This window comes from Carcharodon carcharias, chromosome 6 (assembly GCF_017639515.1).
Source record: "Carcharodon carcharias isolate sCarCar2 chromosome 6, sCarCar2.pri, whole genome shotgun sequence".
NCBI lineage: Eukaryota > Metazoa > Chordata > Chondrichthyes > Lamniformes > Lamnidae > Carcharodon > Carcharodon carcharias.
The window spans coordinates 17,663,323-17,681,395 of record NC_054472.1 but is presented as its reverse complement, the minus strand read 5'-3'; the positions used below and the strand labels follow the sequence as shown (position 1 = coordinate 17,681,395).

The 18,073-nt window shown below is 39.2% G+C and overlaps 1 protein-coding gene across 5 annotated transcripts in view; it reads left to right on the top strand.

Annotated features, from left to right (window-relative positions):
• The first annotated feature begins 1,338 nt into the window (after positions 1-1,338).
• Positions 1,339-18,073, top strand: part of LOC121279060 (protein MTSS 1-like) — a 177,748-nt gene continuing 161,013 nt past the window's right edge. For 4 of the 5 annotated variants that reach the window (XM_041189916.1, XM_041189914.1, XM_041189915.1 and 1 more), the window contains exons 1-2: positions 1,339-2,094; positions 14,804-14,865. In XM_041189916.1, the coding sequence (XP_041045850.1) occupies positions 2,023-2,094; positions 14,804-14,865 (134 nt within the window). In that variant the 5' untranslated portion in view covers positions 1,339-2,022. The remainder of the gene's footprint in view (positions 2,095-14,803; positions 14,866-18,073) is intronic. The other variant, XM_041189917.1, reaches the window with a different exon arrangement.

Sequence of the window (18,073 nt, the reverse complement as noted above, 5' to 3'; positions counted from 1 at the left end):
GCAGTATTGCCCTTTTAAAATTATGAACATGATAAAACCTTGCTGTTTTGAATAGAAATATGCAAAACTGACCTTTCCAATAAATTTTCATTTCAGAATACTTAATGATACTTCACATCCTCTTACTAAATTAGACGTTAAGGTCTTTTGTCATAAATATATTCATCCAACTCTATTATAACAGATTTGATGATAGCCTTTAACTCAGGTCAATACTTTCATGTTTCAAAAAGCAAAGAGAATCTTGCTCATAAAACAGGAGGCATCAATTGATTTATTTTCCCCTAAAGAATATACATAAATATTCACACATAATAGTGGATAATCAAATAAGTAATAATGAAGCCACTAAATGAATTTGAGGCATTAATGTAATCATGTGGTATCAGATGCCATTCATAAACCGGTTGTGAGCTTTACTTCGCAGTATTTACTGTCACCTGAACCCCTCCATTGGATTATTGCCTGGTAATTCATTTAGGGACAACCATTACAGGCTGTGGAACACTGACGTGTTGTAATAACATTAAATAAAACAGGAACAATTCTTTGCCATTCGCAATATATAAACTCCACTATTTTATTAACTTATTTCCTAAGAGAGTGACCCATTTTCATCGCCTGATCGGCTAATACAAACAGGTTGCAAGTGAAACTATAAGGATATCCAATAATGGACAGTTTGTTTTTCCCCGCTTCTTGCTTGGTGTGGAATCACTTAATTGTTTTTGTTCTGCGTTCCACCACCACCAATAATGCCATTCAATGCATGGACATTTAAAAAAACAAAATCTACCACTAACTGTCAAGATTATATATAAATGCGCATATAACACACTACATATGCAAGGAATAGGTGAAGTGAATAACATAGATGCTAGGTAAACACATGGGGGAGAAAGGAATAGGACATGTCGCTGAGGTTAAGTGAAGTTCGTGTGGAGAATAAACCCCCGCATTTGGACAGACTGCTGTAAATTCAACGTAATCATATCCACATTTGATAACACAAAGCATCTGATGTACCAGAGGACCCCGTCAAGCTTACTGATTAAAGAAGGAGCAAACAGCCTTCGCCAACACTACCCCGCCAGCCGCGCGGTGCGAGCACCAGCTTCCAAACCCACGGCTTCTTCAACGGTTTCTCTCCCCACCCACCGCTCTCTCTCTCTCGCTCTCTCCCCGCCTCGCGCGGTTGGAGGCGGGGCCTCACCGTCACTCTCGCACGCGCACCACAGGTTTCCCAGGAGAAGAGAGCGCGCGTCACAAAGGAGCGGAGGACAGGCGCGGGAGCTGTTGACGTCACCCCGGTGTCGCGCGCCGCCGGCGAGCGCGTGCGCGTGGCGGCCCGAGCCGAGCCGAGCCGAGCCCAGAGTGGCGTTTAGTCCGCCGAGGCCGCTTGGCTGGGCTCGGTTGTGGTGCTGTGGCTGTTATTTATTTGCTCTCTGTGTTAGGGGCCCCTTCTTTTCATTCCTCCCCGGTTGGCGGGTGTTTTCTTTTGTTCTTTGGTGCTCCCACCCGCTGCAGAAAGCAGCCTGTTTCCCCGCGCCACCCACTTTTCCGTGTGTTTTTCCGCCCCCTTTTTTCTTTGCAACCTGCCGCATAATGTCGACATGATTCGTGCGGAGAACAATGGCAATTCTCGGCATTGCGAAAAGAGCAGCGGGTCTCACTCGCTTCGGGGATAAACGCTGACTGTAGGGAGTAATAGTGCGTGTTTTTTTTGTGTGTGTGTTTTGCAATCGTCCAACAAACACCTTCGTAGCATTGATTTCCCTCATCACCAGCCGCCCACCCCCTTTTTTTTATTCCAGATAAGGAAGGCTTTTTATTTCTAATCAGGAGGACGAACGCAACTGTTGGGTGGATTGTGAGGGAATTGTTTTGCTCTCCCTCTCCCTCTCCTCCTCCCTCCCCCCCTCTCTCTCTCTCTCTCTCTCGGAGCAGAGACTGTAAAGGTATTTTCATCCTTTTCGTTTGTGGAGACCAAGCTGTGCTTTTTTTTTTGTTTTATTCGGAAAAATGGAGGCTGTTATAGAGAAGGAATGCAGTGCGCTTGGTGGACTCTTTCAAACCATCATCGGCGACATGAAGGTTGGTGACTTTTAAAAACAAAAATTATCCCGATCATTGCACAGAATAGATTAAACAACGAGTAGCGTTTGCACTTTTTGCAGAAACCTGTCTTCCTTTCTCCCCCCCCCCCCCCAAACACATCCATCCATAAGTAGGGGTTTGTGACACTGGTCAGAATATACAGAAAGTTAATTGGGGAACATTAGGCTGTTGTGATGGAGACAGCGGCTTGTCCTTTCCTTTATAGGTTTCCGAGGAAATAAATGAGTTGATGAAATATAAAAAAAAATAAATTCAACAGCTATTCCTCTGAATTCGCTGTTGTCCTGGTTGCAAATGTTTTTCAACGTAAACCGTTTTGAAGACTATAATGACCAGTTTGGAAACTGCACCTGTCAAGTTTCTAATAATATGTTGTTGGTTTTCCTTGGTACAATTAGATTTTTGCACATTCCATACATCTATAGGCAGTTCACGAATTGCTTATTTTTCGTAAACTGTTAAGGACAAGTATGTTCTAATCCGTACTGGGAGCTGGTCGTTCTCATATAAACTGCAATTCCGCAAATGAATCTCACTTCCTGGCAGAGTTTGAGGGATGTGAAATTGTTTCTGCCGACCTGTGTTAACGAATTTTTATTTATGTTCAGTCGTCTGGCACTTGGACTTAAACAAAATACGTATTTTATCGAAAAGAGCAGTAGTTTTTACACATTTTCAGTTAATCTCTTGTAGCTCCTAAATAAAAACCTATTTTAACTTCAAATGACTTTATGTAGCTTTGCCCAATTGATTTTAAGCAGGCTATATGTTTTGCTTTAATTCGCTTCTCAAATGAACGCTTTTTCGTAAAATCTAGTTCAACAATTTGTCGTCTTGTAGCATTCCTCTCCAGTACATACTTAAAGCTGTTATAATTTTTAATCGATTATTTTTTCGCCGGGGTATGTGTACTCGAATAATTTTCCAATTACATTGTATACGCTGGTGCCCATGTGAAAGGAGGATGTTGTCAGTTCCTATCAAAGTGCGCCATTAGATACTGAGTTTATACAGATTTTATTGTGACCTGTTTATCTGGAATCATTTCCTGAAAAGAGGTGCATTTTTTGGCATAAGACCTTGTTTTGCATAATGCAAGTTATTTTGCTGGCTTTTCAAGTGACTTGTAACTAAGTTCAAATCCAGTGCAATATAGTTAGTTTCATCCTTATGCAAACAGTAAATTAGATACTTTTTTTTGCGTTTTTCCCCATCTTAAAAATATTGACTCCTGTTAGGTTACAAAGGTGCTGATTGCCCTTCAATACATTACTATCCTTGTGAGCCTAGAACATGCATAATTAATTAGTCACTGGAGGCATCTCAAACAAATCCAGTTCATCCAGTTCTTGGTGGGTGGAGTGCATTGTTGGGTGTAAGTATGTGGATGTGTAGGTGTTGGCTAATTTTCCCTTCTCTAAGCAAGGAGTGCCAAGGCCAATTGTGCCAACCCTTTTACACCCTGACCGAAATCAGCTAATAGAGAGTTGAATCTAGAATCATGTCCGTATGGCACAGCTACATGGCACCTTTAGCATTTGAGTCATAGGGAGAGCAAGTACCTTTAATGAAAAGCAAATCCTCAAGATATTTTTGTTTAATAAAAAAAGTTTATTTTTTTTACTAATTTGCTGTCTCCCGCCTCACTTGAACGTGGTTACATTTGGTGGGGTAAAGATCCAGACACAAATATGAGCAGGAGTAGATCATTTGGTCCATCGAACCTGTTCCACCATTCAATATGATAATGGCTGATCTTGGGCTTCAATTCCATTTTCCCACCCACTCCCCATATCTCAAGATTCCCTGCGAGACCAAAAATCTGTCCATCCCAGCCTTAAATGTATTCAACAATGGAGCATCCACAACCCTCTGTCACACTCCCAACTCTTCGTGCACCAATCTAGATGTTAAGTGCTAACTATTTCACCAAGCAAGACATTTGCAACTAACCCAAATGCTGTCTTCATCTGTAATGCGCTTTCCAAGAGGAGTCCCTTGATAAGTGGGAACCTTGATGGAGTTGACTTGCTCTTGTTTAGGAATGTTGGAGCTAACAGTAGCACTTCTACTTTCATCTTCCACCCCTAACTGAGATAGTATGATCTGTAAATTGAATCTGAAGTCACCTGATCAGTATTTTGTCAATTTTAATTCCATGCACATTGAATTGGCGTGGGTACCGTTTTGTGAAACCTCTCTTGGTTGATGAGGTGTTGTTCTTGGATCTGTCATTTTATGAAACACTGAAGCTAAAAAAGATGGAAAGATTTGAGGAATGGCATTGATTTGTACTGCCATACATTTTCTTGTGGGCAGATCAGGAAAGGTACCTATAGATGCAGTGTTACAGGTTGTCATGGAGCATCAACATGAAGTGGTGCAGTATGCATTTATGCCCTCTGTCACTCACCAATTTAATGTGTTAGCCCAGCAGTGCAGCCACATGCTGTCCCTTAAATTTGAATGGAGGAATTTTATCCACTTCCTTGGTTATGCTGAATGAATTTTGAGCAGTTAATCTTGAGTGATGGGTGTGGAATCCTGGAACAGTTGGTGCCCTGGGTGAGACTGAACAACATGGGAATGTGAAGATTCTACTGCTGCCGGTGATGCTATAGTGTTCCTTCTGAAACATAGACTTGTATTTAATAAATGAGGATGTTGAATTACATAAGAAAGTCAATGTCTCTTTCCAGTTTTTCTTCTACTGGTCTTCAGATCGTATACCAATAGTGAGGGGTTATCTTGCTTCCAAACTGCCTCCAATATCACTCTTGAATCACCAAATAGGAGGTATGAGTCATCGCAGATGACTGCAGTCAGGACGTTTAACTTTTGCCCTCTCCTCCCTGCCCCCTGGGACACCACACCTTACCAACTAACTAAGTAACCAAATTCGAAGATCAGATGTTTATTGTGTTACAGGTAACGAGCTGGAATTTGCATCCTGATCCTCCTGGGTGTTGCATTTTGGAATCCTGCACAAAATTGGTTTTAGTGGCTTGCAGTAATGCTGGCATTTTTTTGTTTTGATGCAAAGTGGCTGTCGGTGCATATCAGCGCAAAAATGGCTGTGATTCAGTAAGCTAAAAAGCAAAGTAAAGCTGTGAGGATGCTTCCATGAGCATGACTCATTTCTTTTGAATTTGCAGAGAGTGGTGTATTGCTCCAGCCTTAATCTGCATTAGCTTTTGATTAAAATTAAAATTTTGCTGTGCATGGGTGGTCTCCTAATGTGGTATGTTGTTCCCTGCAATCACTGAATTGTAGGTGGATTCACATATGCGAGAGCCTGAAAATTATCAGGAAGTGCTGCATGGATATTGGGTGACTGTACAGCAGGGAGGCGAAATCAGAAGGCAGGAGGACCACCATTTATGTACTTTGTAGTGATTAGTTACGGTGGCCTCAGAACAAAGGGCTATCTGCCTGTTCAGAAACTTAAGATAGAAAATATCAGTGCAGTTGGTGGAGGTGAGATATGAAGACACGTTTACACACAGCAAGGAACAGCCTGTTTTGGATTTGGTTTTAATTTTGAAGCCTGACCTTTCATCTGTGCTTTGAAGTGAAACTGATTTAAATGGATGAAAAACCAACCCAGATTGAAGGCACAAAACCTTGTGTGTCATCCTGTATTTGTTGTAAGTTGACTATGAAGGACTGTCATTCCATGATTTGCCAATAAGGAGAGCAGTGACCTCTAAAGTTAACCTGAATCTAATTGGATTCCATTTGTAAAATAAACTTTTGAGTTGAAAGTTCTTGCAAGCCAAATGGAAGTTTCACTTAAGAATTATGGAAAAGGTTGTAATAATAAAAAAAGGGCTACTGAGTAATATAAAAGCCCATGGTGTTAGTATATTAGCATGGATAGAGGATTGGCTAACTAATAGAAGGCAGAGTTGGGATAAGGGTTGGCATTTTCAGGATGGCAAGCTGTAACTAGTGGAGTGCCACAGGGATCAGTGCTGGGGCCACAATTATTTACAATATATATTAATGACTTGGATGAGGGAAGCAAATGTACTCTCGCCAAGTTTGCGGATGACACAAAAATAGATGGGAAGGTAAGTGGCAAGGATGACAGAGTCTACAGAGGGATATAGACAGGTTAAGTGAGTGGGCAAAAGCTTGACAAATGGAATATAATGTAGGAAAATGTGAGGTTATACATTCTGACAGGAAGAATAGAGGAGCTGAATATTATTTAAATGGAGAAAGACTGCAGCAAGCTGCAGCACAGGGGGATTTGGGAGCCTTTGTGCATGAATGCCAAAAAGCTAACATACAAGTTCAGGTAATAGGGAAGGCAAATGGAATGTTGGTCTTTATTTCAAAGGGAGTGGAGTATAAAAATAGGGAAGTCTTTCTAAAAGCATAGAAGGCACGAGTTAGACCATACCTAGAATACTGTGAACAGTTTTAGTCCCATTATCTAAGGAAAGATATACTGGCATCGGAGGCATCCAGAGGAGGTTCACTGGGTTGATCCCAGGCATGGAGGGACATTCTTGCGAGAAGAGGTTGAGTAGGTTGGGCCTGTACTCATTGGAGTTTAGAAGAATGAAAGGCAACCTTATTGAAATATATAAGATTCTTAGGGGGCTTGGCAGGGTGGATGCTGAGAGGTTATTTTCCCTTGTGGGAGAGCTTAGGGTCAGAGGGCACAATCTCAGAGTAAGGAGATGCCTGTTTAAGACATATTGAGAAATTTCTTCTCTGAGGGTAGTGAATCTGTGGAATTCTTTACTGCAGAGGACAGTAAAGGCTGAGTCATTAAGTATATTCAAGGCTGAGATACAGATTTTTAATCAGTAAGATAATCAAGGGTTATGTGGAAAGGGCAGGAAAGTGGAGTTGAGAGGATTATTAGATCAGCCATGATCTCATTGAATGGCAGAGCAGGCTTGATGGGCCGAATGGCCTACTTCTGCTCCTATGTCTTATGGACTATAGCTTCAAACTATGCATTGCTTTTGATTTGTGGCATCTTGAATTTTCGTTGCCTTTCATGGAGTTTTTCTTGTTCAGTGAGCAATGGTTTTGAAAAAAATGCAGCTTTCCAAACAAATTATATTTCTTTTTGCTGCTATAGGTAAACTAATGGAATAATTAATCAGTTGCTGTCAGATGTGAAATGTATTGACTTCTTTTAAAGTAGTTTGCAAAGTTGCAGCAGTAATATTTTGTATAGTGTGGCAAACGACTAACTTTTTGTTCAATCTGGCACATTATTTCAGGGCAGGTTTTTTTTGATACTTGAGCTTCACTTACAAGTATATTTCATTCTCATGTCAGGAAGGTTTAAAGGAAGTTGCGGAATAATATTGTTTTAAGATGCCTTTTGCTGGTTCTGCAGCTGCAACTTTGAGAAGTATTCATGTATTCCAACATTTATTTTAAAGTTCTAAATCATAGTAATTTTGATATAAGGTACTGTTTTGGGAGAGTTTTCTCCCATCTTAAACCCATGGGATGTGACAGTAAAAAAATCTGTCACTCAGTGGAATAGTGTTTTATGTGGCCCCCTAATTTTGTTTTCTGCCATTTTAATTCAACTGCAGTTAATGTGAAGAGTTTCACTTGCCAACTGGATAAACACTTGATGGTTAAAAAAAAACTGCTGTCTATGGATATGGGGAAAGAGCAGGGGAGTGGGACCACATCTCCTTCGAAGAGCAAATCTAGTTGTAGACTCCAGAGGCAGAATAATCTCTCCTATGCACCACAGAATATTCTGTGATATATATTCTTGAAATATATTCCAATCTAATTCAGATCAACTTGTTTGGCGCTGTATATATTATGTATAGGCCATTAAACCAAGAAGACTATTTTGACAGGCAGCATGCATGTTTTCGCAGCACAAGTTGTGAAAATAACTTGCAAAATAGAGAAAGAAGTTGAATAGCTTCTGTCAGGCTTGTGGAGAATTCTAGGTCTAAGGTGGAATTAAATAAGTCTACAACAACCAACACGCTTTGCCATCTGACCTCCTAAGTTGTGTGTTTTGAATCCAACTTGGTTATTTGAACACCCTGTGGCTTTTTTGGATGTGTTACACCATTTCAGAGTGACACTGTTAAACTGAGCACAGTAGGTTGGTGAAAACTGCTAAAAGCAGCCTGCTTACATTGAAGGGTCTCTAATTGACAGACCTGTGACCAATATACTGCTTTGATCCACCAGATGTTGGGGAGCTCCTTCAATTTAAACATAGTACAAAGCTCTGGAAAAGAGCAGCAAGCCTAAACAACCAAAACTATTTGTTCTTCAGTGGGATAATCTATTTCTGTTAGATCCATGGATAGTAACAACATTTGAGTTTCAGTAGTATGGAGAGTTGCTGCTAGGATTTTAGCAAAATGTTATGAGCATGGAGTTTCTGTGCTCTATTTATTGTGAAAACACTGAAAAATACCATTACAGAATATGCCATATGAAACCTTGGTTATGACCGCAGAGGGAAATTCCAGCTAATTGTTGCATGTCTCTCACTGAATGTAGTGGCTAGAACAATGTGAGGTGATTAATTTAGGGTATTTCACAACATAGAACATAGTGGTTTTAAGTGTGTTTTTTATTTTCCTCCACAGAGTACTGATATGATAAATCTGGTTGACAAATTTGTTATTACAAATTTATGTGATAGCAAGAGTAATTTCTTCTTGTGATTTGGGGAGATTAGTTCAATAATTCTTTGCAAAACAGTCCATTTTAGATCTTGTGTAATGAGGCAAAGCTAATTAGCAATTTGATAGGAATCCTTTGGGGAAGAGTGATCAGATAAGATGAAATTCACATTGAATTTGAGAGTAATATAGAAAATTTGAAACTAGAGTCTAAACTTACTCTCCTGTCTACGTAATGGGATTTGTTAGTTAAGGTAGGTTGAGAAATTAGATTAAAGTATGAAGTTAGATACACGATTTCAAGAAATATTTCATAATTCTCAAATATGCAGTCCAGTGGGAAACAAAATCAAGTGGAAAAGTGATTATTCATGGCTAACTTAAAAGGTTTAAGGGTAGTATTTGATTAAAAGGAGTGTAATTATATGTTGTCACATCTGGAGTTTGACAATGTTCAAAAATTTTTAGTGTGTGCATTTTCTTACCCTCTGAGTGGCTCGTCCCAATTTAAATAATTTCCATCAGCAAGCTTTTGTGAATTTAAAAATAAAGCTTCTTGCCCCAGAGGTTTTAATACGACACCTCATACATACTATCACATGCACACACGCAGTAGATACAGATGAGGGGAAAAAAACAATACAATTACAAGTTGAAATGATTTCTGTTTCATAGCAGGCCTGTAGTTTGTTAGCTGAACAGGTGCTGTGGCTGGATTGGAGGTCAGTTAAAAGCAGAGCATTCTCAGTACGCTGAGGTTCCTTGTAGTTGGAATGCAAGTAGGTCGATTCTCAGGTGAACTTGAAGATGTAACAGGTTGAGGGGAAGATTCTGTCTTTCTCTTTCAAAGCATAGTTGTTTTACCTTAGGTGTGTTGTCTTGCAACTGATTCGTTGGCTTTTCAGTTGGAATTTCTCATGCTATTTCTCTGGTCAGAATATCTTCTGCTTGAACTTTTTGAAAGCAGTTACAAACATGGCTGCCTTAACCATGTGACCTCTACAAGTCCAGAGACCTTTTCCAAATAAGGTGGGTACACATCGTGTGTTGTGGCCTTTTACACTTTTGAGCGTTTTTGAGATGAGGTACCATCACAATACAATGATAGGTCGATGAGACTCATTTCATTTGTCTAACTCCCATTTAATTTTGGCATCTCTATTGTCCATGGTGAGGCAGGAAGATGAATCGGCTGGTTTCATAACCCTGGTTGTTTACAGTTCATCCTGCGCAAAAGGACTTGAGTTTCACAAGTGGTTGATATTGTTCATATTTTAATGAAACGTTTGCTTGAGTTTCAATCTCGTCCAGAGCCGCTATTACTAAAGTCACATGATGTGTTCTTCGCTATCTTAAAACAATTGTGCCCATTTAAAAAAATATAGTTTTAATATTTGTAATATCTTCATGCCTGTACTGGGCATGACAATATTAAAATAATATTGCCAAGAAGAGGAGTACACCTGAAGATTGGAAGAGTTTTAAAAACCAGCAAAGAATGACCAAGAAATTGATAGAAGGAGAAAATAGAATGAGAGTAAATTAGCAAGAAATATAAAAAAAGATTGGAAGAGCTTAAACAAGAATGTAAAAAGGGAGAGTAACGAAAGTAAACATGTGTCCCTGAAAGGCTGAGATAGGAGAAATTATAATGGGGCGTAAGGAAATAGCAGAGATGATAAATATTTTGTCTTAGTCTTCACATTAGAAAACACAAAAAAAACATTGTGGAAATAACAGGGTTTGATGAGAGTGAGGAGTAATTAATATTAACTTAAATTTCTATTAATAAAGAAAATGTTCTAGAGAAATTAATGGGACTCAAAGCCTACAAATTCCCTAGGCTTGATAGCCTACATCTTGGGGTTCTAAAGAGGTGGCTGTGGAGATGCTGGATGCATTGTCTTTTATCCTAAAAAAAAAATCCCTAGATTACAGGCACTGTCCCAATTGATTGGAAGTTGCTTTTAAAGAAGGAGAGAAAAAAATGGAGCTAGAGGCCAGTTAACCTGATGTCAGGAAAATGCTGGAATCTATTTTTAAGATCGTGGCAACAGGGCACTTAAATCCTAATATGATTAGGCAGAGTCAACATGATTTTATGGAAGGGAACTTGTGTTTCAAAACCTTTTAAGAGGTTTTGAGGATATAAGTAGTAGAGTAGATAAAGGGGAACTAGTGGACGTACTGTACATAGATTTCCCAAAAAAATTGATAATATACTTGAAAGGTGGTTGCACAAAATAAGGACTGGTGGTATGTTGGTCTTTATTGAAAGGGGGCTGGAGTACAAAATTAAGGGAGTCTTGCTGCAATTGTACAGGTTTTTAGTGAGACAACACCTTGTGTATCGTGTACAGTTTTGGCCTCCATATCTTTGGAAGCATATACTTGCTTTGGAAGGAGTGAAATGCAAGTTCACTAGATTGATTCCTGAAATGAAAGGATTGTTCTCTGAGGAAGGATTGAGTCAAATGAGCTTATAATTGCTGAAACTCAAAGAATGACATGGTCTCAATGAAACATACAATATCCTGAGGAGGCTTGGCAAGTGAAGATGCTGAGAGGCTGTTTTCCCTGACTGAGAGTCTAGAGTTAGGACAGATGAAAAATTTTTTTACTTGGAGTGTTGTGAATCTTTGGAATTTTCTTCCCCAGTGAGCTGTAGATGTTCGGTCATTTGAGGGTATTCAGGGCTGAGAATGATAGATCTTTGGACTCTAAGGGAATTGAGGGAAATAGGGTTAGGGTGGGAAAGTGGATTTGAGGAGCAACCATGATGATCTTGAAAAGGCGGAGCAGGCTTGATTGGCAGTTTGGTCCTGCTCCTTAAGCTCTTAAAACTCTGAAATAAAAGTATAAAAGAGTAATATGCTTAAATGCGTTTTAATATCCATTTGTGTTGAAGGACATTTATTGAATGCAGGAATATGTCATGGATTCCTGATGCAGTCAGTTTTTAACTTGGATGTGGCATCAAGCGATGTTGAGCAGAGGCCAGATGGTTGCTTCTTGCTGACGTTGATAAGGAAAAAAATATTATGGATGAATTACCACTAGAATGAGTTCATAGGAATAAGCTATTCGCCCCCTCAAACCTGTTGTAGCATTGAATTAGATCATGACTGATCTGTACCTAGACTCCATTTTGCTGGTCTTTGCTCTGTATTCCATGATATCCCTACCTAACAAAAATCTGTTGATGTCCCTAAGATCAAATTCTTGTATTAAATGATATCCACAACGAGTTAACTCCTTCAAAGAGGAAAATGGATTTGTTGGAGCATCTTTGTTGCTGTGGAAACTGGTGCTGGGGTACCAGTAAGAGTTTTTATGCTGCCTTAATGCTTTAATATGGTGAAAAATAATGGTGTGAAGTTTAGGGCTGTGTATTGTTTCCCTGCCATTTTTCATATTAAAGTTTGATATGCTATCTTTTTGAACCATTGTGCTTGAATTTAGTATCAGCGGAGCATTTGAGTTCTGCTTAAATTGGGTATTAAGAATTAAATATAATTGTGAGCATGCAACTGCACCCCACTCCCCCGCCAACCAGTATAGCATCTCAAAGAAATCTTACATGTTCAATCCACAATGCAATGGCTTTACTAACACAAGATTAAAGCATTCATTGATGATGAACAGAAACAATGAACGTTATTCAGCTTTAGTGTAGCAAAAAATATTGTAGAGCATCAATGATGAATTCTGATAACTGCTACCTGATCTGCACATAACAGAAGGAGGCATGTTTTATGGCGATTTGTGCTTCTCATAGTATACCTCAGGTCTGCCTTCCACCTGCTGATGGTTTAAATGGCTATGCTTGTTGGGCGTTTAATGATTAACTTGAGAATATAGCCTACTCTTCTGAATTAAAAGTTGCTTAATTCAAATTATCTGATCATTTGCATTTTTACCATTACATTTTCATTTGGATAATTTAACATAGTTATTGATGGGGAAGACATTTACATTATCAGGGATAGATCTTTAGACTCTTCAGGGGTTGGTGATAGAAGAGCTTTAGGAGGCTTTCTTTGGAATTGAGTTGGTCCAAGAAGGTTTTGTCCAGAATTGTAAGATAGGAACTCAGTGAACCCTTTGTTAGAGATTTGGTAATCTGATGCTTGAGCCAGGCTTCAGTATGCCCGAATAGTTAACCTGACTCATTTAATGGAACTTGGAGGTATAGACTGTCATTCAGGACTGGGTGACCTCCCACATAGCCCCAGGTAACCCTGCAAACTAATATCCAGTGTGAGCAATTGTACACCTACAGCTCCGGACCCTTTATCTGGCTTCCCAAAATCTGGAAGCCTCGAAAACTGGCTACATTTGAAGGTGGCATTTGTTTAATAGGTGGATATCTATATACCGACTCAGGCAGCTGGAGACATTCTGTGAATCGTAACTGTTTTATCGTTAAACTATGGTTCAGTACAAATGCCAGTTTCCACTCTTCCCTTCTGGATTCTTTCCCTGTCCAGAAGCAAACTCAACTACTGCAGAAAAACCCAGGTCTTAAGTACAGGCTTCAATGAGCATCACCTGCTCCAGATTTACTCTGAAGCTTGTCCTGGTTTATTCTTAAAGGGACCTGCTATTCTAATATTGTCAGCGCCCTGCGTAGCAGTTTGAATAAAACCCTTTTTTTCTTTATTTTTCATTCATTATTTTATGTATTATAAGTACATGCTAGGCCAAGGACCCAAAACCCATGAAATCCCCAAATCTGGCACACATCCGGGAAGCTTATGACCAGATATGGGGCCCTATACCTATAATTGGGAATTTGCTCGTGCTCTGCACTGGTAAACCTTGGTTAAGACTCCCTTACACATGTTGCTTAGCTTTGACTCTTGCCAGCTTGCACCTAAGCATTTTTGGTGTGAGTTATAGAAGTGTTATTGCAGGTGGAGAGTGTTTACTATCTCTGGATTTCTTGATTTGAAGGCTCTTGAACATGCTATTGAGCTTGTGTGTGTATATATCAAATATGGGGTCTTATCAGAACTTTATACAACTGTGACAAAAGTTCTATCTCTTTTTATTCCAGACCCCTGCGATTAACAGCCAATATTCCATTGGCCTTTTTAATTATCTTTTCTACTTGTCCACTACTTGCAGTGATTACATGGGCCCCTAAAGCTCCTTGATCTTCCACAGTTCCTAGCTTCTTATCACTGAGGAACTGACTTTTTAAATAGAAGTGGAACGGCTTGCCTAAACACTCAGGATGCTGTTGAGCAGATTAGAGTAATTGGCTAATCTGTTGGTGAATGCATTTGTTGTCAGGGCCAGTGCTAATTCAGGATCATGGGTATGTTAGAGATGTTGTATTAAAATGATTGCCATACCAATATTGAAGTGGATCTGTTCATTGTGTAGCAACAAGACCAACCATCTCCAAATCCTGAATAAACGAGATTCTTAATGTACATTAAGAAACATAGTTTTAATTAAGCACCAGTGATTTTTGTTTAAATTTCCAGTTTATAGCTGATGATTCACTTGTGTTGCTATATAAGAACCCCAAATCCTACCCAAAAAAGTGGGAGAAATTGTACTCATTTTATATTTGTGTGATAATATATGTTGTTGATGAAGAACTCCCATTTACACTGGATGTCAAAAGTGTGCTTGCTCCCAGGTCAGGAATTGTACAGGCCAAATTTCTATTTTGTGAAAACATTGTTATTACATCAATCTTGTGCTTCAATTAGCAACGTTTTATATTAACTCAGGTGGTGCACATGCTTTTGGAGAGAGATCAAAATGGCTGACATAAATATTCAGGGCAGATATTTTCTTCAGGCCTCAGGCAGGCAGACATTTTTATTGGCTAATGTTCTGCCATGCACTTCCTTTGACACCTGCTTAATTTCGAGTTCAAGGTAATCTGACAGCTGAAAAAGCACACATGGAAAATGCAGAAAAAATCATCAGTTTGCATCATGTGTGAGAGAAGTTTAATCTCATTGGTTTACATGTAACATATAAATTGGCAGGTGTTATAAAATGCTGTGTTTTCTTTTTTCCCATAGGGGAGCTACCCAATCTGGGAAGATTTTATTAACAAAGCGGGTAAGCTACAGTCCCAACTCAGGTAAGTTAACATTTTTTTAAAAAATCTCTTCCTGCTTCCACATTAATATTTAGAGACTAGTAGATTGAAGGTAACACTTCTGCTTTGAATTAAAAGGCACTTGAGGGAAGGAATAGAGGGAAATTTGTGCTGTAAAATGTTTTTAAAAATATCCTGATGTTACCAGGAGATCCTCTGAGAGCTTCATGTTGTCAGAATGACAGGCTGTCAAGTTACCAGCAAAGGTCAGGAACTTTGGACTTGAACTTGTAACAAAGGATTGTATTGGGAATTAGGAGTCTGGCTCAAGTCTGCAGCATGTGGATGATGATCAAAAAGGCTAAAGGGGCAAACTGCAGTCATGAAGACAGATGGTTTTTCCCTAAAATTGCGGCTTGCCACAGAAAATTGATTAGAATGATAATTGCGCCAAGTCCCCTGACATTAACAAGTCCTTTGGAAGGTATTATAGCAGTTTAATAAAGAAAGAACTGCTTTTATTGATTTTTTAAAGTCTTTACTTTATTCTGATGTAAATGAGCTAAAGGGACAGACTTTGATTACTTTTACTAATTTTTGGATTTTAACATAAAGTTGAGGCTTACGTTAAGTGATGCAGAACTGAAATAAAACTAGTTTCACTGATTTACTCGGTATTGTTTGATATCAGTGTTTAATATCAGTCTTTTCACAAAAAAAATTCTAACTGCAGGCTTGACTGAAGACAGTCGTGGTATGGTATTCTGTCCATTCACTTACGTTAACAATTTTTGCATCAAATCTAAATTGTTGGAATCAAAGTCTTTCTGCACAGATTGTCATTTTCTAAATAAGATGAGTTTGGCTACTGCTGTTTGCATCTGTAGCAAGCTTAAACCTATTCACAATTTACATTATATGGCTCATATCGCTCTACAATCACAATAGTTAATGGCCAACGTGTGGGAGATAGAAATGTTCGACCTGATCTGATAACGGGTTCATTCACGTACAAAATAGAAAAAGGTTTACATTCAGCACCATGGAATGTTTGTTGCTCTCATTGGATAATAAAAAGTAGGAAAGGTTAGCCAGGCTTCCTTATTTGTTCAACTCCATACAAAAACAAAATTGCTGGCATCCCGTGGGGTTGAAACAACAGGGATAATAGAATGTGTAAGAACATTATGATTGCATCAGGTACTTTGAGTTTTTCCCCATTCCCTATATATACTTCCCAAAATTTTTTGTCAGTCCTTTTTGACCCTTCCCTTCAATAACAGCATACATAGGTATGTTTGGACACAGTCCTTCATATTTTTTAAGCACTGAGCCTTTTGCTTTAAATATACTCTGTGGGCGGTCTCCCGAATACTTTGCAGTTAGCATGGCGAAACTTGTCAGGTGTTCCAGCAGAAGTAGAGAGTAAACTATTCAAGTTTACTTATTTTCAGGGACCGATGTTTCGGGTGACCAAGTAGATCACTTCAAGGGTTTCACAGTGCACTACCAGAGATTAAAGTTTTCCGAAGTAAGGCCTCAAAACTAAGTCTTGCTAGGCCCATGCTTCTGGCTTTCAAAGTTGTGGAGGCTGGATATAGGGTAGGGAAAAAAAGGAAGGAAAGATATTTCAGGTCAGGGGAAACTTTGGTTAGGTTTGAGGAGGAGGCTAGCTGGAATTTGTGCAGAAGAAGCTGCCCTCCTCTTGAATTCTGCTCATTGCTCAGCTGCAGAATTTCATTTGGGAACTTCAGCTAGGTGGACAGACTTTGTTTATTTGGAAATATGTGGAATGAGGAGGAGGCACTTACCTCCTCTTCAGAGGGATTCTCACTGCTGACAATTTTTGGAGCAACTTTGGGAGCATCAGAGTGCTCAACCCAAAGAGCCTTGAACTCTATATAAATGCAGATATTTCTGCTTTTTCCCCACCACAGAGATCAGGGATATTCCTGTTCCTGTTAATTTTGTGACTTCCTAGTCTTTCTAGGACTACAAAACAATATACATGTAATGCTCAAAAATTCTGAGTTCCCCTCTAGTGAAAGAAAAGTTCAAGATTTAATATTACGCTTGGATCACTTGGATTTAAGAGATGGGCTTGCATTTCTGTCCGTATCCATTCTTGGATAGAGTTATTTATATGCCTTTTTCTGTAACAACAGGCACCTCTTTGCTGAATGGGTCGGACTTGTGGAGTGGAGTATGGATCCAAGGCATTGAAACGCAGTTTCAACACTTAAGGAATTCTGCTTGATATTGGCCAATTTTTCTCTGTTCATTTCCTTACCCAATACAGTGGCAGACATTGGTGTATGTTCAGGCCAAAGTATGGCCAACTTTACAAATGGGCTTCCATCACAAATCTGTTCAGTTTGAGCCATTTCTGCCTATGTGTGACAGGTGCACAGAATTGCTGCTACCTCAGCATTCCATACCAGAAGGGAGAAGATGTAGCCCCCCCCACTCTGGCAGTTATAGTGTCTTGGTTTGTGAAGGAATTAACCTGACCAGATGGATTTACCTGCATCTGAAATTCCCACAATGTCAAATCATTGCACAAAGTTTAAATTGTGAAGGCTTAAAATGCTAAACTGCACTTTTCTATTGGCATCAAGATCATAAGCATGCCCCTTGGTATGCAATACTGTGGTATTCTGAAGCGTTTGCAGATCTTATTCTTCAGGTCTAGCTAACTATCTCATTTGAATGGAATTAACTGAGTCAGGAACTCCTTGACCCTCTTGGCAAGGTGACTCAGTTGGACAGCACTCTGGTGAGGATTCTAAAGGATACTTGGAAAGCATAAAAAATCACTTGGCAGTTGAATCTTCCTGAGTAAATGAATGTCAGAACAGTTTAATTCCGTTTTCTTGTGTAATTTACACTTAAAACTGTTTGCACTTGCTTCTGTACCTATTACAGATGCCACTTAGCTTGGGCATGCAGACAGAATAGTGAAAACTAAATTTTGAAGTATTTGTATCTGAAATGCTTTTGTTTCAAAAATTACCATATTGAAGCTTAATATAACCTTAATCACCATACAGAAGCTTTCTGCTGAAAAGAAATATTAACTAGTTGGACATGTGAATAATAATTGACAGGATAAGACCTTTGGCTGATATGGCCTGTTCCATACCAATTGCGATGCAGTTGCAAAATACAATGCATGCATTCTCCATTTCATCCAAAAGCCATGTAATTCACTGGGGGAGGTGGAAAAACAGATTAAAAACCCAGGCCCCTT